Here is a 27,109-nt window from a genome sequence, read left to right as displayed (position 1 = left end):
CCCCTCGCCACCTCCCCCCACGACCAGTCAGCTGGTACCCATTTTGGCGACCTCGGAAGGATGACAAGCTGAGCCAACCCACCTGGTGTTAATTCAACGGCACGGCAGGGGCTCAAACTCAAGACCTTGTTGTTGGGGTTGTTGTTGTGGGTCAATTTTTGGAATGTGCACTCATTGGTCGTGTCTGTCCTGTGTTCCCATCTGAATGAATAAGAGATGACCTCTTGCAATAGGGCAGCTGCCGGTCCGCACCCACGTCTGTCGCTTGACTCCACCCACCATCGCACCGAGATGAAATTATATAGCCGCCATCTTGTTTCGTGGTAGGCCTAACACAGGCTCTGTTGATTATACACTGCCCAGCTTTGTTGCGTCAGATTTCCATTGGCTTTATTTTGGTCGCATGTTTGATTATCAGTATGTTTATTCAAGCTTGTACCTGCCTCCATGAAAAAATTGAGTTTAGTAATTTTTGAACGGCCCATAATGCATGTTATAAGTGCGCGTTTCCCAATTGGCCCATGACCGGATTGGCACCTGAATCTGAGGGCAAAGTCCCGAACCATGGACAGGTTTTCATGAACAAAAGTTTATTCAATTACCTCTAATATTTGCCGTACCTGCTCGATTGGAACAACTGCCATAGTGAGGGGTGGATAGGAGAGTGGGGGGGGGGGGGGAGAGGAGTAAAGGGAAGAGAGGTGTTGGAAAGGAGTGAGGAAGTGAGGGGAACAGGAGTAAAGGGAAGAGTGGAGAGGAGGGGTTGGAGAGGAGTGAGGGGGGGAGTAGAGGGAGGAGAGGAGTGGAGAGGAGTGAGGGGAGAGGAGTAATGCGAAGAGAGGAGTTGGAAAGAAGTAGAGGGAAGAGGGGGACAGGAGTAAAGGGAAGAGAGGAGTGAGGACGAGTTGGAAAGGAGTGAGGGAGGAAGGGGAAGAGGGGTGAGGAAGAGTTGGAAAGGAGTGAGGGGGGGGGGGGGGCAGGAGTAAAGGGAAGAGAGGAGTGAGGAGGAGAGAAGAATTAGGGGGAGAGAGAGGAGAGGAGTGGAGTGAAGCTGAAATATTACCATTACAAATCGTATAGCTCAGACTACAGCAGCATAAAAACACCTGAAGTGGCTGTGTTACCTGTGATAAAGATTTCCATGCAGATGGCATCAAGGTGTTACCACATTCCGTGTATGTGTACCAGTGGGATGCCCAGGGGAATGGGTGGTGTTTCATTAACTCCCCCCTGTACGTTTTGGTTTTATACAATGAAAAGTTTGTGTCAACCTCAAATACTCTGATAGAAGAAGTTGTTGCACTTCTCAATGCCACCAGCAGGGGGTGCTGTTTCTCTTTGCAAACAACAGTGCAATTGATGCTCGATGCGTTAGTGAAATTTCCACGAATGCACCATTGCCTGCTTTGGCACAGTTTGCAACACAGAATAAGGCCTCGGTGTTTCGAGATCTGATGGTGTACTTTCGGGGGGAAACGCACCATTATCTGCCCGAGGTGCTGTCGCGGTGATGCCCAGTGATCTTAAAAGCCCCCCGACCCAGATTCACAGACTTTTGAAAGGTCTATGAACTGGACATTTCAAAATCTGCTATTTGGCATCAAAGCACAGGTAATCCTTTGATCCATGTTCCTGTCTTGCACTTCATTTCCGCAGCTGTCATTAAATTAAATAATGAATTTGCACTCTGTCGGCTCCGCCGCGCCATTGTGCGAGTGTGAGATTCAAAGGTGGGTTGTACAGGTGCTCTGGCCTCATTGGCAGTACGAAGAGACCTGCTGGGCAAAGCAGGCCATAGGTTGCACCGCTTGGGCACCTTGTCCTCGAGATGAACGTCCGTTGTGAAAAATACTAATTGGATCAAACAGCTGAGCGTCACCAATCAAAGTGACTCCTTGCAGTGCTTGGTTGGTCCTTCACTGATGACGCTGCCTTTTTGTTGTTGTATTTCTATTTTTTGTACAATCAAATGCAAATTAATTTTGTTTATCTCCATGAATGGGACGACAAATATGTAAATTGAGATTTTGGGGTTTATTTGCAATAGTCGACTATCGTGCTGATGACATGTTACCTGTTTGAATTGAGAATTGTAAATGTGACGTATTGCTTCGGTTCGGAACTTTGGGTAAGTGTGACAATCTGACAATGTTCCGGTGGCATTGATTGTGTGTCGACAAGTGGTTCAGGTGACCACGATCTGAGATTATAGGTGTGATACACCAGCATTCATCTTTCACTTTGAGGATAACTATGTAGCTAGCGCACCTGACAACCCTCACTCACAGAGCGTACAAGCTTGTGGCTTCCATCCGTAACCATGTGATACATGTAACGGTGGTTTGGTGGTGGTGCTCGTGTGGTTCACCATGTAACGATGGTTTGGTGGTGGTGCTCGTGTGGTTCACCATGTAACGGTGGTTTGGTGGTGGTGCTCGTGTGGTTCACCATGTAACGGTGGTTTGGTGGTGGTGCTCGTGTGGTTCACCATGTAACTGTGGTTTGGTGGTGGTGCTCGTGTGGTTCACCATGCAATGGTGGTTTGGTGGTGGTGCTCGTGTGGTTCACCATGCAATGGTGGTTTGGTGGTGGTGCTCGTGTGGTTCACCATGTAACGATGGTTTGGTGGTGGTGCTCGTGTAGTTCACCATGTAATCGTGGTTTGGTGGTGGTGCTCGTGTGGTTCACCATGTAACTGTGGTTTGGTGGTGGTGCTCGTGTGGTTCACCATGTAACGGTGGTTTGGTGGTGGTGCTCGTGTGGTTCACCATGTAACGGTGGTTTGGTGGTGGTGCTCGTGTGGTTCACCATGTAATCGTGGTTTGGTGGTGGTGCTCGTGTGGATCACCATGTAACGGTTGTTTGGTGGTGGTGCTCGTGTGGTTCACCATGCAATGGTGGTTTGGTGGTGGTGCTCGTGTGGTTCACCATGTAATCGTGGTTTGGTGGTGGTGCTCGTGTGGTTCACCATGTAACGGTTGTTTGGTGGTGGTGCTCGTGTGGTTCACCATGTAACTGTGGTTTGGTGGTGGTGCTCGTGTGGTTCACCATGTAACTGTGGTTTGGTGGTGGTGCTCGTGTGGTTCACCATGTAACGATGGTTTGGTGGTGGTGCTCATTCGGTTCTCTAGCAAGCATTTTATTTTGACTTTTGTTTGTGGTCTTGTCGGTCTGTGCACATATGATCATCTGTGTGTCTGTGCAACTGTCTTGTTTTAGGCTGGGATCAATCGGAGAATTTTGTGAAGATCTATGCGAGTCTTCAGGGGGTGCAGAAGATTTCGGCTGAGAACGTCATTGTGGAGTTCAAGGAAAGGTAAGATCCATGCATCGGGAGTAAAGGAGAAGATGAGGGGGTGGAGTCGGTGTTATTAATAAGGTGGGGGTGGCCTCTGTGATGATGTGGGGCCTCGTTTACAGCACTGCACCACATTGAATGGTTTTGATTTGTTAATACTGCATATTTACGCCCTGAGTGTAACTGAAACATTCATACTGCATATTTACACCCCGAATGTAACTGAAACATTAATACTGCATATTTACACCCTGAGTGTAACTGAAACATTAATACTGCATATTTACACCCTGAGTGTAACTGAAACATTAATACTGCATATTTACACCCCGAGTGTAACTGAAACATTAATACTGCATATTTACACCCCGAGTGTAACTGAAACATTAATACTGCATATTTACACCCCGAGTGTAACTGAAACATTAATACTGCATATTTACACCCCGAGTGTAACTGAAACATTAATACTGCATATTTACACCCCGAGTGTAACTGAAACATTAATACTGCATATTTACACCCTGAGTGTAACTGAAACATTAATACTGCATATTTACACCCCGAGTGTAACTGAAACATTAATACTGCATATTTACACCCCGAGTGTAACTGAAACATTAATACTGCATATTTACACCCTGAGTGTAACTGAAACATTAATACTGCATATTTACACCCTGAGTGTAACAAACATTAATACTGCATATTTACACCCTGAGTGTAACTGAAACATTAATACTGCATATTTACACCCCAACTGAAACATTAATACTGCATATTTACACCCTGAGTGTAACAAACATTAATACTGCATATTTACACCCCGAGTGTAACTGAAACATTAATACTGCATATTTACACCACAATTGAAAGTTATAAGGCAGCCAGGAAGGCTGCAAAGAAAGAGGTAGCAAAGGCGCAGGAGGCATGTAGGAAAATGTTCGGAGAACGCTTGGATTCGGAAGAGGGTCAGAAAGCAGTATCCAGGATTGCAAAGCAGATAGCGAAAGAGAGGTGTGATGTGATGGGGGTGAGTTGCTTGAAGGATGAAGTGGGACAAATCGTTGTCGACCCAGATGGAATTAAAGGAAGATGGAAAAGATATATGGAAATGCTGTTGAATACAGAGAATGAATGGGATGGCAACATAGAGAGTAACCCAGTTTTAGGACCGGCAGAGAAGATAACTGAGAAGGAAGTTGAGGAAGCGATAAAAGCAATGAAGGGTAGAAAAGCGGGAGGGCCTACGGGAGTTGTGGGAGATATGTTGAAGGCAGCAGGAAGTTGGGGTGTGAAGAGAATGACAGAGATCTGTAATCTGGTGGTGAAAGAAGGCCGCATTCCAGTGGATTGGGAACCGAGTACCCTCGTCCCTCTATACAAGGGGAAAGGTGACCCTCTGGAGTGTGGCTCGTACCGAGCGATAAAGTTATTGGAGCATGGAATGAAGGTATTGGAAAGGGTGTTGGAGAGGAGGATAAGGAAGAAAGTGAAGAATGACGAAATGCAGTTTGGATTCATGCCCGGAAGAGGAACGACAGACGCGCTTTTCATTGTGAGGCAGTTGCAGGAGAAGTACATGGAGAAGAGGAAGAAGTTGTTTCTTGGGTTTGTTGATCTGGAGAAAGCATTCGATCGGGTGCCACGCAAAGTATTGACATGGGCATTGAGGAAGTTAGGAGTGGAGGAATGGTTGATCAGTGTAGTGATGGCAATGTACAAAAGAGCGCGCACAGCTGTAAGGACGAAGGACGGGAACAGTGGTGAGTTTGAGGTGAAGGTGGGAGTGCATCAGGGGTCGGTACTAAGTCCACTACTATTTGTAGCTGTGATGGAGGTGCTGGCTCAGAATGTAAAGGAGGGTTCACCGTGGGAGTTGTTGTATGCAGATGAGCTGGTGTTGATTGCGGAAAATATGGATGTACTGAAGGAAAAGATGAACACGTGGAAGGAATGTATGGAGACAAAAGGTCTGAAGGTGAATATCGGAAAGACGAAGGTGATGGCAAGTGGTAAAGCATGTGGTGAGGTGGAAAGAACTGGGAAGTATCCCTGTGCTGTGTGTAGGAAGGGTGTCGGAGTGAACTCCATTCAGTGTGCAATGTGCGCTGAGTGGGTTCATCAAAAATGTAGTGGTCTGAGAGGGTCATTAACCAGTGTGGCAGCTACATTCAAATGTAAGGTGTGCACAGAGGGAGCTGCAGATGGAGGAAATGTTGAGTTGGATCTTGGAGACGGCGTGAAGCTGGAAGGTGTGAAAACATTTTGCTACCTCGGAGACATGCTGAATGGAGAAGGTGGATCAGACTCGGCAACGGTTGTTGCTCGAGTGAGATGTGCATGGAAGAAGTTTCGGGAACTGAGTGGCGTGCTGATGATGAGGGGAGTGTCGTTGAAGCTGAAGGGAAAGGTGTATGCTGCATGTGTGAGAAGTGTTATGATTTATGGGAGCAAGACATGGGTAATGAACGTAGAGCAGCAACGAAGGTTGGAAAGGGTGGAAATGCGAATGGTTCGACGGATGTGCGGAGTATCGTTGAGAGAGAGGAAGACAAATGATGAATTGCGAAAGATGATGGGAATAGAGCCTGTGATTGATGCTGTGAAGAGGAACAGGTTGAGATGGTTTGGTCATGTGTTGAGGAAGGATGAAAGTGACTGGTTGAGAAGAGTGATGGAAATGAATGTAGAAGGAAGTAGAAGACGGGGAAGACCGAGAAAGACTTGGCTAAAGATGGTGGAAGAGGAAATGTGGGCAAGGGGGTTAACAAGGAGAGATGCAGAAAATAGGGCAAAATGGAGAAGATTGTCATGGGGACCGCAAGGCTAACCCCCGCTCTAGCAGGGAAAATGGCCTTTAAAATGCATGTTGTTGTTGTTGTTGTATTTACACCCCAAGTGCAACTGAAACATTAATACTGCATATTTACACCCTGAGTGTAACTGAAACATTAATACTGCATATTTACACCCTGAGTGTAACTGAAACATTAATACTGCATATTTACACCCCGAGTGGAACTAAAACATTAATACTGCATATTTACACCCCGAGTGTAACTGAAACATTAATACTGCATATTTACACCCTGAGTGTAACTGAAACATTAATACTGCATATTTACACCCTGAGTGTAACTGAAACATTAATACTGCATATTTACACCCTGAGTGTAACTATGGTGGAGGAGTGGGCATTAATACTGCATATTTGAATGCCTGGTGTTGGCTAAGCGGTTAGGGTGCCGGCTTGGGATCATAGGATCCTGGGTTCGAATCCCGGTCGATCGCTGAATTAACGCCAGGGGGGTTGACTCAGCCTGTCCTCCTTCCGAGGTCGGCAAATTGAGTACCAGCTTGCTGGGATGAATGATCCCGGTGTGCACCCCGGTTTAGAATAGGTACACCGTGTCCCTGCGCATCGTAAGAGGCGACTAAGGGTTGGCGTCAGGAAGGGCATCCGGCCATAAAAACATTGCCTCAAACAGGGAACCAGGTCATGGGGCCCGCAAGACTAACCCCCGCTCGAGCGGGGAAAATGGCCTTAAAAATGATCATTCATATTGATGTAACACACTGTTGTTGTGATTAAGTTGTCGCTTTGCTTCTAAATCATAAGGATGTTCTATACTTTTGTGCAGGTGTGTATATATATTCATATACAGTCACGTGAAAAAGTAAGTACACCCCATGTAAAGTTTTGACTTTTTCAACATATTTCACCATACAGCTATTTGATCTTCATTTCAACAATATTGATAGATAAAGGTGATATAATGTAACAAATATCATGAAACATTCAAATTTTGTAGTCCATTGTATAATTTAAATAAACATAAATGCAAATTTCGCATGTGGAAAAAGTAAGTACACCCCTACATTTATCACTACTTCAAATACCTAAAATTAGAATCAGGTGCACCAGCTCAGGTGCAAATGATTAGAACATCGTTAGAGAGGATCTTGGAGGAACCTGTCTTATTTAAACCTCAGACATTTAGTTTGGTTTGCTCTTTGTTGTTGAAGTGTGCAGCGTCACCATGCCGAGATCAAAAGAGCTCTCTGAGGCCTTCAGAAAGAAGGTTATAGATGCCTAAGAGTCTGGGAAGGGATTAAGATCTCCAAACAATTTGAAATCAATCATTCGACTGCCCGGAAGATCATCTACAAGTGGAGAAGATTCCAAACAACTGCCAACTTGTTCAGGCCAGGCCGCCCCAGCAAGTTCACCCCGAGAGCAGACCGCAAGATGCTGAAAGAAGTCTCTAAGGACCCCAGAATGTCATCACGGGACCTACAGGTAGCTCTTGCCACTGTTGATGTCAAAGTGCACGAGTCTACCATTAGAAAGAGGCTGCACAAATTTGATCTACATGGGAGGTGTGCCAGGAGGAAACCTTTGCTGTCCAGAAAGAACATCAGGGCAAGACTAAAGTTTGCCAATGAACACCTCAGCAAAGACCAGCACTTCTGGAACAATGTGCTCTGGACAGATGAGTCAAAGGTAGAGCTATTTGGCCACAGTACCAGAAGACATGTTTGGCGAAAACCAAAGACAGCATTTGGCCACAAGAACATGATACCAACTGTAAAGCCTGGTGGTGGAAATATTATGGTTTGGGGCAGCTTTGCTGCATCAGGGCTTGGGCAGCTCACCATCATAGAATCCACTATGAATTCTTCATTGTACCAGAGGGTGCTTGAGGATAATGTGAGGCCATCTGTCGGAAAGTTGAAGCTCGACCGAAGGTGGACCTTGCAACATGACAATGACCCTAAACATACCAGTAAATCCACCAAGGAATGGCTGAAAAGAAAGAAATGGAGGGTTCTGGAATGGCCAAGTCAAAGCCCGGATCTAAATCCCATCGAGATGTTGTGGGTGGATTTGAAATGAGCTGTGCATGCAAGAAACACCTCAAACATCGCACAGCTGAAAGAATTCTGCATGGAGCAGTGGGCAAAAATTTCTCCCAGTCGATGTCAGAGAATGGTAGACAGTTATAAGAAACGCCTACTTGAGGTTGTTGCTGCCAAAGGGGCAATACCACCTATTAGAGCCAAGGGTGTACTTACTTTTTCCACATGCGAAATTTGCATTTATGTTTATTTAAATTATACAATGGACTACAAAATGTAAATGTTTCATGATATTTGTTATATTACATCACCTTTATCTATCAATATTGTTGAAATGAAGATCAAATAGCTGTATGTTGAAATATGTTGAAAAAGTCAAAACTTTACATGGGGTGTATTTATTTTTTCACATGACTGTATGTGCAGGTGTAAAAATACTGTAAATACTATGTATATATATATATATATATATATATATATATATATATATATATATATATATATATATATATATATATATATTGTTGCGAATATGGAATTTGGCCTCCATATCCGCTTGTAAATATTCCCCTATTTTCTCCAATACTCCCCAACTTTCCCCAATCCCCCATTCCCTAGTCCCATTGCATGTAAACAACAATCAGTAGAGCCGACCTTCCCCTTATTCCCCCATTAAATGTCGTGCCCAGGTCCACCGCACCACACGTAGACAACTTTCGGACATCTTCCTAGTTATTCTTAATCTATGTCAGTTAAGGCCTCGTTTCCATTAATTATGACTCTTCGTTGCACCAGAATGTGATTATATGGCATCAGTAGTGAGTTTAGGACCTTTCCCATACCTCCTCCCATCTTCTTCCCCAAACAACAACAATAACAACAACTACAACAACAATTACAACTACAACTACGACTACAACAACAGAGGGGCGGGGAGTGTGCGTCCTCACACCGGCTCGGTTACCCGCCATGACGATGCGCTCCAGACCATGCGCTCCACGGGGTTACCACGAAGGGGCTCCTTGTCAGCTCCTCGTCAAGGGCGGAGTCTGGTAAACCCCCCCGCACGCACCCAATGAGAAGCAACGTGCCGATTCCACGAGGCGGAGCTAACGAGCCGAGGGCGTGTCACTCCCCGCCGGATATACGCGGCCCCGCGCCGGACGTGACAAAAAGATGCGCCTCAGCTTGGAGAGAGAAGCCACCGCCACCCCCAGCGCGACGATACCTCCCCGCATCTTTGGACCGGACCGGACCGTACTGTACCCTGCCCCGAGCCCAGGAGGACCTGGAGCCATCGATACCCGCTTTCCTGCCATCAACCCCCGTGTGAGTCAGCCGTTGTCCCGTTTGTCTGTCGTCTGTCCGGGGTTAATATAAGAGTGTGTCTAAGTGCCTGTCTTTCTGTGATTATACCTCTAGCCCCTGTAATCTGACCTTTCCGTACGAATATAATCTCCTCCGGAGGTCTTGAGAATTGAAACATTGGTGTCGTATTGTGTTATTGTAATCCAGCCGGGTGTCTTCTTTTTCTTATTGAGCCAGCATCGCGCGACTAGTCAACGTTCGGGCACAATCGGGTAACTTGTGCAGACGTGGTCATACCATAAAACCGCTCGGTAAATAACATCCAAGCCACGTCTGTAACAATTGGTGTCGAGGAGTGGGATTCGAACCAGGGACTAAATTTATTAGGCCCAAATTGGTAACAAGTAGAATCGATTCGGAGCGCGTTTCCCGCGCGAAATTATAACGGCGAAATTTGAATTTGTTTTACGAAAATAAAATAAAAAACCGAATTTTGAAAGTCGCGCTATGGCGGGTCAAGACGGCTGGGGTCCGGTAGGGGAGAGTGAGGCAGGGTCGGTCCAGGACCAAATTGAGGGACATGAGGGACATGAGGAGAGCGAAACAGCTGGGGTAGCAGGTGCACAAAATGGCGCTCTCGCGCACGATGCTTCAGGCGCGCAAAAAGGCGCCTCGCTGGTCACCGTGCCCGCGACCGAAGTAGCGCCGCTGGGAAGATTGGAACTTTTTTTTATACAAATGACGGCCCTTATGGAAAAGAATAGTGAGCGATTGGAAAACCAAATGGGGGTAATGGGAAACCAAATGGGGGTAATGAGGGACGAAGCGAGGGGTACCGGTGAGAAGTTAGACAATAATTTTGAGGAGTTAGACAAGAAAATTGAGAAGTTAGACAATAATTTTGAGGGGTTAGACAACGGGATAAAAGAAGTGAAAAATGGGTTAATGGGGGTAGAAAATAGAATGGCCGCTCAAGAGAATCAAATGGAAGGGATGCAAAAAGGGTTAGAGGGGTTAGAAAACAGTATGGAAGGCAAATTGAGGGACATGAGGGACCAAGCGGAAAGGGAAGTTAACCAAATGGGGCAGCAGATAGAGGGGGTCAGAATGGGGGTAGAAGCCAAACTGGATGCTCACAGGGAGGAAATGGAGCAGATGAGGGTGGCATCTGGGCAGGAGATGCAAGTGATGGGAGAAGAGATCAGAAGAGGAGTGAGTGAGGAGGTCGGAGGAGTGCGCGAGGAGGTGAGGCACTGTAAGGAGCACATGGAGAAGGAGGTGAGAAAGGGGACTGTAAAATTGCAAGGGGGCATAGAGGACCTGACGCAGGAGGTGGAGCAGCTGACGGTGGGACAAACGGAGTTAGTGGAGCAGGTTCAAAGGAACACTGCGGTATTAGGAGGTTTAAAAGCGACACAAAACGACATAAAAAACGACTTAATAGCGACAAAGAGGGAATGTCAGATGGTACGTGAGGGACTGACAACGAGGTTGGACGAGGTGATAGAGGTAATGGAGACGACGGACCGGCAGGTGAGGACGCACATGGAAACGGTCAAGGTAGCCTTAGAGGATGAGCTTGAGGAGACGTACCGGGGAATGAAAGAGGTGAAGCAGAAACTAGAAGAAGTGGAAGAAGGGGTGAGCGAAATTAAGAAGCGACGGAGAGAGGATAAGAAAGAGATAAAGGAGGAAGTAAAAGAATTGGTCCAAAGTCTGTGTTTGGATCGTGATGATGTGCTCATTAACCGGATGAGGGATTCGCAGGTGATGGAGGAGAAGCGAAGAGGAAGAGGACCCGGTGTAAGTGGTGACCAATATGGTCGTGCGTATGATGCGCCAGGTGATTTAAGAGGCTTGGGGGTCGAGATAGACCCGGGTGTTCGTGAGAGGCCGTTGGTGAAGTGTGCGACAGGGCTGGTGTGCGAAAATGGAGGTGTGCAAGAAAGTCCGACTCTGGGGTGTGTGAGGAAAAAGTGCGTGCCAAGGAGTAGTGAGGGTGCTGGCGAGAGTGAGTCGGTCGTAGCGCGTGTGCGAGGGAGCACATGGAAGCGCGGTGTGGTGAGTGTTACAGAGGGTGTGACGGGAGAGTGTGTGCGAGAAAGGTGTGTGACGGACAGGTGCATGAGGGAAGAGTGCGCTGTCAGAAGTAAGGAAGAGTGTCCACCTGTGGTGAGTGTTACCGAGGGTGTAACTGGAGAGTGTGCGCGAGAAAGGTGTGTGACGGACAGGTGCATGGGGAAAGAGTGCGCTGTCAAGAGTAAGGGTGAGTGCGCTGTCAGGAATGGAGGTGGAAGTAGTGAGAGTGACATGGAGCGTGAGTTAGTTGTGACAGGTGAGCGAGGATGTACACCTGGGATGGAAGGATGCACACCTGGAATGGTAGAGCGTGAGTGGGAATGCACGCTGGAATTGGTAGTGAGGCACGTGGTTGGGTGTGCGAATGAGAGCACACCTGTGATTGTCACAGAGGAGGTGACAGAGGAGGGGGCGCGAAGAAGTGTTTTGGTGAGGTGTGCGACCAACGAATGTGTGCCAAAGTGTTCGGTGGTCAGGTGTGTGACCAAGGCTGTGAGTGGAATGAGGGTACCTGGGTGTGTAAGGAAAGGTACGAGGAGCATGAGCACGGCTGGATGTGTGAGCAAGGAACGGGCTGCGGGGTGTAAGCGTCCAGGTGAAGCATCGACGTTACACGGGTTAGAGGTTAGAGTGACTTTTAGCCGAAGCAGTCCCTCGGTGCGTGCCGGGCCTCGCTTTGAACGGCCGCGTCCAGGCTCCACTAGGCGGAGCTGGCAGCCCGATAGGAAGGGTCGTTATGGCGACCACGTTTTGTTGAGACGTGCCGGCAGGTCGAGATCGGGACATTGGACGGCTCCACGCCGAGGTGATGCGTGGGATCTCGGCCCGGGTAAGCCCCCGTCCCTGCACCGAGTGCCGGACGCATCCAGCCGCTGGCACAAAACAACCAGCATCCATTGCTTGGCTTTACGAAGCCGGGCTTTGGACAGGGATTGGCGCACCGAGAGGTATTATTGAGTCGACTGGGTGATGAGGTTAGTGTTTTGGACCCAAAATTGGAGAAAAACAAAATTTGATGATTGGCAAGGGATTGGCAGTAGTGATTGGCAGATGATGGGTAGTGATTGGCAAATTTTTAATTTGTTGCAATTTGATGTGCAAAATTGATAGTGAGAGACCCCCGATGTGGTGGGATGGCAAATCCACCATCCCTCACAGGTGGGGGCAAAGGAGCTATAGTTTATGGGGTGTATGGCAGTGAAAACTAGCCCGGGTGGGTTAGGATATTGTGTGTAGGGATCTAGAGAAGATGACCTTAGGTAACGTTAAGGTTAGTTAGTGACTGATACCTGTAGTGGGGACGCAGGTAGATTAGTGTGGATGATAATGACGAGGGAGCGCAATAGTTTAAAGGGACGACTGGGAAGCGCAAGTTTCAGAAGGGAGTAGTTAGCTGAGATGATGCCGTGTGTGTGAGAATTGAACAGGTGTGATTGCACAGGTGTGCAACTGGACAGGTGTGTGGAGCAGTGTATGAGTAATGAGTGTGTGGATCAGCGCGAATGCGCTTGGGGAGAGAAGGTTGCAGGTGGCACCAGGTGTGAGAGCACAGGTGTGCAAGTACAGGTGTGTGGAGAGAGTTGGAGTAAGTGGTACGGAGTGGTGTGCATGGTGCGAAGGAGTGGATGGGGGAAGAGTGGACCCCTTTCACGAGTACCCGGGGCGGGTAGTGTAAGTGTTAGGTAGAGGGTGCAGGTAAATTGTGGTTGGATATTGGCATTTGTGGTGCGGTTGCAGAATGGTGTTGTGGATGGGTGCATTAGTGTTGTGGAAATGGCTGGGCGTGTAGCCTGTTAGTGTGTGTAGTTGGTTGGGCACTCCACCACTGTGAGGATGTCGGCCAGGTGAGGCCGCAGGTGGGCTCTGGGAGCCGGTAGAGTTGTGGATGGGGCCCGAGGATCCGGAGGATGGACCCGGGTAGCCCAGTGCCAGAGAGGGCACCGAGTGGGGAGAGTGCCAGAGGGCCTTCCCCAGGTAGTTAGGTTAGGGTAAGGAGCAGGTAAGCTCGGAGGCAACCGCAGTGGTGGAGGTGTGCAGGTGGGTAGACCCGCTGGGAGAGGTACACGCCACAGCCCAGAAATTGTGCGAGGGCACCGGGAGATGAATCGGGGGAGTGAGACCCCAAATTGAAGAGCACCACAGTTTGGCCAATGGGAATTGGTTTTTAGAACCCATAGTGTAAGAGGGCCAATGGTTTGGCCGGAGAAAGACCCCGGGTAGGGTAAAGTTGTTAAAGTCATTTAGGCGATAGTTAGGATTGATGAACCTGTCGCACCATACGCAGCCACTTACCTGTGGTGATGATGATGACTCCACACCTGTGTTTTCTTTGTTTTGTGCAGGAAATGAGATTGCTGTGAGGATTTGTGAGACGCATCACGACGTGGATGAGACATTGGGGTGATTCCATCTCTCCCTCCCTAGGAGGGACTGATGATGAATTGGTAATGGCAAATTTTGATGTTGAGTTGAAAATGGCAAATTTTGATGAGAGTTGAAAATGGCAAATTTGATTGGTTAGGAGGGAGAGAGGACGAATTTGGTTTATGGGAGGAACGGGGAAGACAGTAGGGATGTTTGTTGATTTGTAAAGTAGATGTTTATGGGTAGTGTTGTGTTGTGTGGATACAGTAAGGGGTAAGGGAGGGGCCATGTAGGTTACCTGGTGGGGGGGGGGGGCGTACGATAGGAACGTACCTGTCTCACCTGGTTCCCATGTGCCCCCAGTGTGCATTACCTTATATTGCGTGCACTTTTGCGCCCTTACCACCTTACTCACTTGGTTCTTCTTTTGTCTCCCACCTCCGAGGATCTGGCTTTGGGGTAGAGAGAGAGGAGAGAGAGGTGCTGGCTGCGCAGTTGTGGGCCTGCACTTTCGCTGTTTGCTGCCGGGATCGATACACCATATGGACCGCAATGTTTGTGGCCACCCACAATGGACCGCAGTTCGTTTGCGGCCAAGCACCACCCGGGGATGGACCTATGGGTCAACGTGGCACCTATGCCATACAGGTGAACCACTTTTAGTTAACACCAAGTGCACCACAAGAAGAGCAAGAGACACCTGCAGGGTTAGGGGTTGTCGAATTTATTTTTATTCCAATGAACAATGGTGACTGCACCGATTGGTGGTGGGGTGGTGCTGTTGATGCTCGGGAAGGGTGCTCTGCACGTTATTAAAGGCCGTCGGCCACAGAGCACTCGTGGGTTGGTGTATCGATGTTGGCAAGCGCGCTCTCTCTATGCATAACATCTGCATGTGTTCCTCCAAAAACAGGTCCTGGATCGTAGTGTAAATAGCAGCGTAGTCTTGTAAATAATGCTCCCTACCGGCTGTATGTTTAGTTTGAGGATTCTTTCCGGATTCGGTTATCCTGTGGGTGTGTTTCTGTGAGGAGAAGGGTGCAACGTCGCAGGGGGACATATTTACTCATTTGTGATTATCTGTAAAACTGTCGCACTCAGGGTAGAGTTAATAGTAGAGGGAACTACATTGCGTGCCACACTAAAGTAGGTAAAAATTTATCGGGTCGGGACGCCCCGAGGGTAGAGAAGGGTGCAATGTTGCGAATATGGAATTTGGCCTCCATATCCGCTTGTAAATATTCCCCTATTTTCTCCAATACTCCCCAACTTTCCCCAATCCCCCATTCCCTAGTCCCATTGCATGTAAACAACAATCAGTAGAGCCGACCTTCCCCTTATTCCCCCATTAAATGTCGTGCCCAGGTCCACCGCACCACACGTAGACAACTTTCGGACATCTTCCTAGTTATTCTTAATCTATGTCAGTTAAGGCCTCGTTTCCATTAATTATGACTCTTCGTTGCACCAGAATGTGATTATATGGCATCAGTAGTGAGTTTAGGACCTTTCCCATACCTCCTCCCATCTTCTTCCCCAAACAACAACAATAACAACAACTACAACAACAATTACAACTACAACTACGACTACAACAACAGAGGGGCGGGGAGTGTGCGTCCTCACACCGGCTCGGTTACCCGCCATGACGATGCGCTCCAGACCATGCGCTCCACGGGGTTACCACGAAGGGGCTCCTTGTCAGCTCCTCGTCAAGGGCGGAGCCTGGTAAACCCCCCCGCACGCACCCAATGAGAAGCAACGTGCCGATTCCACGAGGCGGAGCTAACGAGCCGAGGGCGTGTCACTCCCCGCCGGATATACGCGGCCCCGCGCCGGACGTGACAAAAAGATGCGCCTCAGCTTGGAGAGAGAAGCCACCGCCACCCCCAGCGCGACGATACCTCCCCGCATCTTTGGACCGGACCGGACCGTACTGTACCCTGCCCCGAGCCCAGGAGGACCTGGAGCCATCGATACCCGCTTTCCTGCCATCAACCCCCGTGTGAGTCAGCCGTTGTCCCGTTTGTCTGTCGTCTGTCCGGGGTTAATATAAGAGTGTGTCTAAGTGCCTGTCTTTCTGTGATTATACCTCTAGCCCCTGTAATCTGACCTTTCCGTACGAATATAATCTCCTCCGGAGGTCTTGAGAATTGAAACATTGGTGTCGTATTGTGTTATTGTAATCCAGCCGGGTGTCTTCTTTTTCTTATTGAGCCAGCATCGCGCGACTAGTCAACGTTCGGGCACAATCGGGTAACTTGTGCAGACGTGGTCATACCATAAAACCGCTCGGTAAATAACATCCAAGCCACGTCTGTAACAATATATATATATATATATATATATATATATATATATTGTTACAGATCGCGGATTAAGATGTTAGTTACCGAGCGGTTTGGTATTGCCGCGACCGTTACAGGATCCCTGACTCACCCGATTCACCCAGAACTTTGGCCGTATCGCACCACAGCTGCTCAATGAGGGAAAAGACAAAAACGACGCAATGCAAGAGGAAAAGGAATAAAACGAGAAGTCGTACAGACGAGTAATGGGGTTTATTATTTACACACACAAGCAAAAAGGAGCAATCAAGTTTTATTTACAACACATAAGACGCAGGTGACACAGTGCAAATTTTAGCTTACCTACAGACTTAATTAAATACCCAGGGACAGAACAAACAAAACAAACTCACGTATACAAGAAGGATGGAATGGAATGAATGTTGGAAGGAGGAATGGGAAGGTTCAGCTGGGGGCAGATGGTTCGGGCTTGATCCCGCACGGGACGTCGGCTGGACCTCGACAGCCACCGATGCCACCGCTATTTGGTCCCCGCGGGGTAACGGGTTGAAGCTGCCTGGTGGAGTCAACGCTGCCTCTCTGGCTCAGCTCAGGGCGCATCTGCCGTCTCTGGCGCAACTGCTGGTAATGGCCCTTGGCACCTTCTCTCTCTTGGCCCTGGTGTCTCCTCACCATTGACAACTCAACGCGACCAACGCAACCACTGACCCCTCGACGCCACCACTTCTCACCACCGACTTCTTACCACCGCAACCAACGCAACCACTGACCCTCCTCTGGCAACCGACTCAGACCAACTCACTACTCACTTCCGTTTGCGCCTTTTATAGCGCCTCCAGCGATTACGCCGCCGGCGTTTTGGACACGCCCATCGGGGTGCTCACCTCGGCCCTGGTTGGTCGCGCGACCCTTGGGCTCCGCCCTGGATGACGACGGGCGGGCACGCCCCTCCTCCCCGCTATGACGAGGTGGAGACACGCCTTTCTTCTCCCAACCCTGCCTCGTGGTCAATGGCGGATGAAGGGAAAACCGCCCAACATGCAGTTGGCAATGCGAATTGCAATTGACGGAAAGGGGGGAATGGAAGTGTTGGGAGTGGGAATGAAGGGAATCTATCTCTTTCACTGGTGCAATGGAGTATTTCAATTAATGGAAGACACAGCCTTACACTAATACACATAATAAGGATATAACTGTCAAAAAAAGATATATCGTGTCCTGCATGTATGTTTTATGGACTAACTACGGGAACGCCCTTTGACCTTTATACAACCACAAACGGAGGGAGGAGGTGTGATATTTTACAACAACCTTTTACAACAACATTTTACCACAACAATAAAAAAAAAAAACATTCTCATATCCACAACACTGCACCCTCCTCCCCTTAGGCACGTCCCGGGCCTATAACTTTTACCTTAGTGTGGCACGTAGGTGTAGTTCCCTCTACTTTTAACCTGACCCTGAGTGCGACAGTTTTAAAACATAAATAAATGTGTCCCGCTGCTCCATTGCACCCTGCCTAACAGACTTACGCCCACAGTTAACCGAATTGCGGAATGGTCTTCAAACTATACACTGACGGTGGGAAGCATTATTTACAATGACGCTATTTTTATTTACAAAACTAACCCAGGACCTGTGATTGTTCTTTCTGGGGGGGAGACAGTCTGCTCTGCATCGACGCACCATTAAAGCACCCAAAAACGCACCAATACACACCCAAGCACCAATCGGTGCAGTCACCATTGTTCATCAATGTTCAACAATAAAATAAATTCAACAACCCCTAACCCTGCAGGTGGTCTCTTGCTCTTCTGCTCCCTCTGCTGGTTATTATTATTTGGTCTTCCAGATGTTGTCATTCTTTTGCTTTGCTTACTGGCGGCCTATTTGTATTAAAACGTGTGCCCAATGTGTCCTTTTTATTTGCTTTATTTATGGCCCACAGGGCCGACTACGTGTGGTTCACCTGTGGGGCATCGGTGCCCTGTGGCCAAGGTCCGCCAGCAAGATTTCGGGCCCTCATGGCCGGTTCCAGCAGAGGGGCCATGCCCCAACCCATGGGGTCCATAAGTGGTGCTCGGCCACAGACATGTGGTCCATAATGTGGTGCATCGATGCAGACAGCTGGTTCTGGGAATTTCGGGCGCACAATGGCCGACCCACGCACGCTCCCCTCGGCACCCAGTGGCGCACAGGTCATGTGGGAGACAAAAGGGGAAAGACAATTGAGCGAGGGGTAAGGTCACAAGGGTACACATCAATAAGGCAATGCAAGGCGAAATGCGTACGGAGGGCGAAGTGAGAAAGCTCGTCCCTACCGTACGTCACCCCCCTGTCACCTACCCTACCCTTGCCCTTACCCCATATGTACAAAAATCTACACATTTACAAATTCGTCACTACTGTCACGTCTTCCCCATATTTCCCCTATACCAAATTCGTCTCCACAATCCCTCTACTTCAAAATTTGCCATCACCAAATTCATCATCAATCCTCATAAGGAGGCAGAGATGGAATTACGCACAATGTCACACCCACGTCATGATGCGTCTCACATTCCAAAACATTTGCATCAAAAATAATTAAACATGGCATGGTGCGGAGTACCTGTCACCTCAGGTGAGTGGATGCAGATGGTGCGAGGAGACTTCATCCTAACTACTTTCTAAATGACATTAACACACTTTACACTACCCGGGGTCTCTCCCTGCCAATCCATTGGCCAACTTACACTATGGGTTCTAAAAACCAATTCCCATTGACCAAACTGTGGTGCCTCTCAATTTGGGGTCTCACTCCCCCGATTCATCTCCCGGTGCCCTCGCACAATTTCTGGGCTGCGACGTGTAGCTCTCCCAGCAGGTCTACCCACCTGCACACCTCCACCACTGCAGTTGCCACCCGAGCTTACCTAGCTCCTCACCCTAACCTAACTAACTGGGGAAGGCCCTCTCCTGGCTCTGTCACCCCTTGGTGCCCTCTGGCACTGGGCTACCCGGGTCCGTCCTCCGGATCCTCGGGCCCCATCCACAACTACCGGCTCCCAGAGCCCACCTGCGGCCTCACCTGGCCGACATCCTCACAGTGGTGGAGTGCCCAAACCAACTACACACACTAACAGGCTACACGCCCAGCCATTTCCACAACACTAATGCACCCATCCAAAGACCATTCTTTCACCCGCACCACAGATGCCAATATCCAACCACAATTTACCTGTACCCTCTACCTAACACTTACACTACCCGCCCCGGGTATCCGTGATGGGGGTCCACTCTTGCCCCATTCACACCTTCGCACCATCCACTCCACTCCACAATTTCCACCATACTCACTCCACAACCATCCATTCCAATACTCCATTTATTCCACACTACCATTCTCCATACCTGCTGTTGCACACCTGTGCAATCACCTGGTGCCACCTGCACCCTCCTCCTCTTCCTGGACCAGTTGGTCAACACAACACACATCACCATTACTCACTCATACACTGCTCCATTCACCTGTTCAGTTGCACACCTGTGCAATCACACACACACGGCATCATCTCAGCTAACTACTCCCCTCTGAAACTTGCGCTTCCCAGTCGTCCCTTTAAACTATTGCGCTCCCACGTCATTATCATCCATACTAATCTACCTGCGTCCCCACTACAGGTATCAGTCACTATCTAAACCTTAACGTTACCTAATGTCATCTCTAGTCCCTATCAATATAACCTAACCCATCCGGGCTAGTTTTCACTGCCATACACCCCATAAACTATTGCTCCTTTGCCCCACCTGTGAGGGATGGTGGATTTGCCATCCCACCACATCGGGGGTCTCTCACTATAAATTTTGCTCGTCCAAATTCCAACCAATTCAAAAATTTTCCATTTACTGCCAATTCTACCCATACCATCATCAAATTTTGCTTTTTTCTAATTTCGGGGCCAAAACACTATCCTCATCACCCGTCTACTTATTACATCCTCTCGGTGCGCCAATTTCCTTCGAAAGCTCGGCTTCGTACAGCCGAGCCATGAATGCGGGTTCTTTGGTTGCCTGCAGGTTGAATCCGTCCGGCTTTCGGTTCAAGGGAGGTGGTTTGGTTGGGCCGAGGCTCCATGCACCATCTCGGCGCGGCACCTTGCGGTCCCGGGCCCGATGGCTCAATCTCCCCCGGTCGGAACCCCGTCCCCACGAGGGGGCACCGTTCCGCTTCCTCCCACTCGCCCTTGAACCGGACCGGTCGCCTCGCCCGACAAAGCCCGGACTCGACCGTGCGGGGCGGGGCCAAGCCCGAATCGGCAACGACGCTTCGAAGAGAAGCAACGCAGCATCGACCCGCGCCGGGCCTCGCACCCAACAAAGCACCCCTCGCACCGAGTGCTCGCATCGGCTATCCGTCGCCCTAACCGCTAACTCGGTTGCCGTCGATGCTTCACCGGCATGCTCACAAGCATACGCTACCCCTTTCACCCTCACAAAACCTGGCGTTCCAACGCCGTCCGTACATTCCACCAACGCTCTCTCTGTTACACACCACACCTCTTGCGCACACTTCGGTCCACACCTCTCCTCCGTTACGTCCTCCGTAACACTCACCATGGGCGTGCACTCCGTATTGCTCTCACTCCCTGTGTCACACCCCGTACACATCGGCGTGCATTCTCGCTCGCACTCGGTTTCACTCCCACACTTTATAACACACCCACTCGCCGACGCACACTTTTTCCTCCCACGCGTGCCATTTCCACTCACACGGGACCCTTCACCAACGCCCGGATGCCTCCTCGATCCCAAGCGCGCGAAAATTCTTTTGTCGCTAAACATCCTCCTGCAAAATCTACCCGCACAATATACAGCACGACTCACCTGGGGGATCCTTTTCTCCACGCGAACCTGTAAACTTCCATTCGGGTTAAGCACAGCATCGTGATGTGAGCAGGGACTTTGTACATAATCCATTTCTCCCTGCAATTCCCGGGCTACCTCCGTCATCTCTTCAATTTTAATTCCCAGCACTGCTTTTTCTTTATTAACCTCGGCGACCGCTGGCTTTAATAAAACACCCTCCTTTACCTCAGCGGTCGCCGGCTTTTCCAAACCCCGTGTCGCGATTTCTACCCCCGTCATTGTACCCGTGCTTTCCTCTGCTTCGCTCAACCAGCGCTTTTCGACCCGCTTTACCTCGTCGTGCACCCGTGGGACCCTTTCGCCCAACTTGCGGTCTCTGTCCCTCTGCTCCTCCCTTGCTTCATATGCGACTCTGTCCCTCGCCAGTCCCTCATTTACTTCTTTGGCCCGGTCATTTATTCCCTCCAATTTTCCCCGATCACACCTTGTTTTGTCTATCATGGCATCCATTTTTGCTTCTAGCCTCTCCATAAGGGCCCTCATTTGTATCATCATAAAAAGGTTCGAATCCACCTGCGGCGCTGCTACGGGCGCGGTCGCCGTGGCCATGTGCGAGGCGCCATTTTGCGCGCCTGATACTCCCTCAACCGCCTCCTCATTGCTCCCCTCCATTTGATCCTGGGTTACTCCTAACCCCTCTATCTCTCCCACCGGCATCCCGTCGCCTTGACCAGCCATGGCGCGATTTCAAAATTCGGGTTTTTCTTTAAAAAAAAAACAAATTTCGGCAGCTCGTAATTTTGACCAAATTTTTTTTTTTTCCTCTATTCGTTTTAAAAATTTGGTTCGGGCCTCGAATCCCACTCCCAGACACCAATTGTTACAGATCGCGGATTAAGATGTTAGTTACCGAGCGGTTTGGTATTGCCGCGACCGTTACAGGATCCCTGACTCACCCGATTCACCCAGAACTTTGGCCGTATCGCACCACAGCTGCTCAATGAGGGAAAAGACAAAAACGACGCAATGCAAGAGGAAAAGGAATAAAACGAGAAGACGTACAGACGAGTAATGGGGTTTATTATTTACACACACAAGCAAAAAGGAGCAATCAAGTTTTATTTACAACACATAAGACGCAGGTGACACAGTGCAAATTTTAGCTTACCTACAGACTTAATTAAATACCCAGGGACAGAACAAACAAAACAAACTCACGTATACAAGAAGGATGGAATGGAATGAATGTTGGAAGGAGGAATGGGAAGGTTCAGCTGGGGGCAGATGGTTCGGGCTTGATCCCGCACGGGACGTCGGCTGAACCTCGACAGCCACCGATGCCACCGCTATTTGGTCCCCGCGGGGTAACGGGTTGAAGCTGCCTCCTGGTGGAGTCAACGCTGCCTCTCTGGCTCAGCTCAGGGCGCGTCTGCCGTCTCTGGCGCAACTGCTGGTAATGGCCCTTGGCACCTTCTCTCTCTTGGCCCTGGTGTCTCCTCACCATTGACAACTCAACGCGACCAACGCAACCACTGACCCCTCGACGCCACCACTTCTCACCACCGACTTCTTACCACCGCAACCAACGCAACCACTGACCCTCCTCTGGCAACCGACTCAGACCAACTCACTACTCACTTCCGTTTGCGCCTTTTATAGCGCCTCCAGCGATTACGCCGCCGGCGTTTTGGACACGCCCATCGGGGTGCTCACCTCGGCCCTGGTTGGTCGCGCGACCCTTGGGCTCCGCCCTGGATGACGACGGGCGGGCACGCCCCTCCTCCCCGCTATGACGAGGTGGAGACACGCCTTTCTTCTCCCAACCCTGCCTCGTGGTCAATGGCGGATGAAGGGAAAACCGCCCAACATGCAGTTGGCAATGCGAATTGCAATTGACGGAAAGGGGGGAATGGAAGTGTTGGGAGTGGGAATGAAGGGAATCTATCTCTTTCACTGGTGCAATGGAGTATTTCAATTAATGGAAGACACAGCCTTACACTAATACACATAATAAGGATATAACTGTCAAAAAAAGATATATCGTGTCCTGCATGTATGTTTTATGGACTAACTACGGGAACGCCCTTTGACCTTTATACAACCACAAACGGAGGGAGGAGGGGTGATATTTTACAACAACCTTTTACAACAACATTTTACCACAACAATAAAATAAAAAAACATTTTCATATCCACAACAATATATATATATATATATATATATATATATATAGATATATAGATATATAGATATATAGATATATAGATATATAGATATACAGTGAAACCTTGACTTACGAGTGCACCAACTTACGAGTTTTCCGAGATACGAGCCGTCGCTCGGGCGGTTTTTTGCTTTGAGATGCGAGCCGAGATTTGAGTTACGAGCTTACACCACCCGCCACTAGGTGGCCCAACGAGCGTTCCGGTCACGTGCTTATCTTGCCGCGCAAGCATCTCTGCCGTATATCGCTGCTGCTTTGTTTTCGCATGTTGGTTATTTTGGAAAATTTCTTAGTTTTAACCATGGGTACTAAGAAATTGAGTGCCAAGGGCAGTACTGAGAAGAAGGAGAGGATGATGTGCTTGGATATAAAACACGCAATCGTCGAAAAACATGAGCGAGGTGTGCGTGTTGTCGACTTGGCGAGGCAGTACGATCCTAGTACTTCTACGATATGTACGATTTTGAAGCAGAAGGAGTCGATAAAGGCTATAACGCCAGCCAAGGGCGTTACGATTATTTCAAAGCTCCGGACCTCTGTCCATGAAGAGATGGAGAAGTTGTTGTTTGTGTGGTTGACGGAGAAGCAGCTCGCAGGAGATACCGTGACCGAGAGCATCATGTGTGAGAAGGCACGAGACATTTACGGGGATTTGGTGCAGCAGGCGGCGGGAACATCAACGGACGAGGCATCGGAAGTCATTCAAAGCCAGTCGGGGATGGTTTGATAATTTTAAGAAGAGGACCGGCATTCACTCCGTCGTCAGGCATGGTGAGGCAGCAAGCTCGGATGTGAAGGCAGCTGAAGATTTTATTATAACTTTTGCCGAACTGATAGAAGCCGAAGGATACATCCCCCAGCAAATCTTCAACTGTGACGAGACAGGGCTCTTCTGGAAAAAGATGCCGAGGAGGACGTATATAACGGCAGAGGAGAAGAGCATGCCAGGCCACAACTTGTTCAGAGTGCCGGCGATAGCTCGTCTTCTCTTTGTGGAAGACATGGTGAGATCCTTAACATCCAACAACTAATGGGACGCAAACGGGGCGCCCAGTTTAGCGGTACACACATTGATGAATCACCCTGCCTGTGAAACACCGACATGACAGGTTATAGCTGGGTCGGGATTCAAACCCAGGCTGGACAGTTTAGAGTCAAGTGTGCGTACCTCCAGTCCAGGCCATCCTGCCAACTTGTATACTGCATAAAGGTGAAATATAAAGCGCGAGATATTTTTATATATACTGCATATTAAAAAAAAAATTGGTGTGGTTTTTGGCGGGCTGGAACGGATTAATAGCATTTCAATGCATTTTAATGGGGAAATTTAATTTGAGAAACGAGCAAATTGAGTTACGAGCTCGGTCACAGAACGAATTAAACTCGTAAGTCAAGGTTTCACTGTATATAGATATATATATATAGATATAGATAGATAGATAGATATATATATATATATATATATATATATATATATATATATATATATATATATATATATATATATATATATATATATATATATATATATATATACATATATATATATATATATACATATATATATATATATATACATATACATATATATATATATATATATATATATATATATATATATATATATATATATATATATATACATATATATATATATATATATATATATATATATATATATATACATACACATATATATATATATATATACATACACATATATATATATATATATATATATATATATATATATATATATATATATATATATATATACAGTGGTACCTCGGCTTACGAGTGCCCCAACGTACGAGTTTTTCGGGATACGAGCCGTCGCTCGGGCGGTTTGTTGCTTTGGGATACGAGCCGAGATCCGATGTACGAGCTCAAAAAATTTATTTTTTTGAATTTTCCGGTTGTGGCTTCCGGTTCCGGTCACGCGGTTATCTTGCCGTGAAAGCATCTCTGCTTGGATATAAAACACGCAATCGTCGAAATACATGAGCGAGGAATCTCCTTGCTCCAGCCGGTGACGTCATCGGCGGGGATCCCCGCCTCCAGAGTGGCTGGTCACGTGACCGCCAAAGCGTGTCGCGCGTGCGGGTATAATGAGCTACACCTGTGGATCACGTGACCACGGAAGCACGCCTCGACCTCGCTTGAGAGGCATGGCTTTCGGTTTGCGTTTTGCTTTATAAGGCGCGATAAATGGGCTTTTGAGTGTTAGCGGTTCATGGCGTTGACGGTTCATGGCGGTTCATGGCGGTTGGCGGTTGACGGTTCATGACGGTTCATGACGGTTCATGACGGTTCATGGCGTTGACGGTCAAAAACCCATTACATCAATTTTACCAGGCACTGTACAGTAAGTACAGTGGACACCAAATGCACGGTGGAAGGCTAGAAGTAGAAGATCGTCCAAGACAAGTGAGAATAAGCCATACTTTGGAGGAGATGACGTCATTCGCTGGTCCGATAACCAAAGATGTGGTATAAAAAAACCAGGTGAGCTAACAATGCAGCAATGAAGGAATTCGGCCAAGGCACCGGCACACAACGACCTACCTACATCGAAAGACTCAATGCCAATGGTGACAGAAGCCAAGACGGCCGGCTTAAACACCGCCGAAAGACCACGGTGTACCAACTTACGATGCAGAACATCTTGCACTTAATATGATGACAACAGGTGCCATCCTCTGACGTACCATTACAGGTACAGGTACAGTACACGTGAGCACAGAGCAAAAGTTCACTGAAACCGAGATTAAGAAAAAAGAAAAAACACCTCGTGGTCCGTGCTCGATATCCGAGTTTCAATCTTTTCAAACACATGATGCTCTCGGTCACGGTATCTCCTGCGAGCTGCTTCTCCTTCAACCACACAAACAACAACTTCTCCATATCTTCATGGATAGAGGTCCGGAGCTTTGAAATAATCGTAACGCCCTTGGCTGGCGTTATAGCCTTTATGGACTCCTTCTGCTTCAAAATCGTACATATCGTAGAAGGAGTACGATCGTACTGCCTCGCCAAGTCGACAACACGCACACCTCACCTGGCATGCTCTTCTCCTCTGCTTAATAAAACCAGTTTATTTCTTTACATTCTCTTGTATTATGTACAGTATATACGAGGTCGTGCTTGTTTATACATTATTTGTTATTTATAAAGTACATTTTTGTTATTTAAAAGCACCTAACAAAAAAAATTGGTGTTTTTTTTTTGAGGCTGGAACGGATTAATAGCATTTCAATGCATTTGAATGGGAAAATTTGCTTTGACTTACGAGCGATTTGGCTTACGAGCTCCGTCACGGAACGGATTAAACTCGTAAGCCGAGGTACCACTGTATATATATATATATATATATATATATATATATATATATATATATATATATATATACACACACACATATATATATATATATATATATATATATATATATATATACACACATATATATATATATATATACACATATATATTGTTACAGATCGCGGATTAAGATGTTAGTTACCGAGCGGTTTGGTATTGCCGCGACCGTTACAGGATCCCTGACTCACCCGATTCACCCAGAACCTTGGCCGTATCGCACCACAGCTGCTCAATGAGGGAAAAGACAAAAACGACGCAATGCAAGAGGAAAAAGGAATAAAACGAGAAGACGTACAGACGAGTAATGGGGTTTATTATTTACACACACAAGCAAAAAGGAGCAATCAAGTTTTATTTACAACACATAAGACGCAGGTGACACAGTGCAAATACTAGCTTATCTACAGACTTAACTTATTCCCAGGACAGAA

General features: G+C 48.0%; 1 protein-coding gene across 1 annotated transcript in view; it reads left to right on the top strand.

Annotated features, from left to right (window-relative positions):
• CACYBP (calcyclin binding protein) overlaps positions 1-27,109 on the top strand; it is a 138,615-nt gene that overhangs the window by 75,844 nt on the left and 35,662 nt on the right. The window contains exon 3 of the mRNA XM_068134884.2: positions 3,220-3,316. Coding sequence (XP_067990985.1) covers positions 3,220-3,316 — 97 coding nt within the window. The remainder of the gene's footprint in view (positions 1-3,219; positions 3,317-27,109) is intronic.

Source organism: Myxine glutinosa, chromosome 13 (genome assembly GCF_964187855.1).
Source record: "Myxine glutinosa chromosome 13, kmMyxGlut1.1, whole genome shotgun sequence".
Classification (NCBI taxonomy): domain Eukaryota; kingdom Metazoa; phylum Chordata; class Myxini; order Myxiniformes; family Myxinidae; genus Myxine; species Myxine glutinosa.
This window is presented reverse-complemented; position numbering and strand designations above follow the sequence as displayed.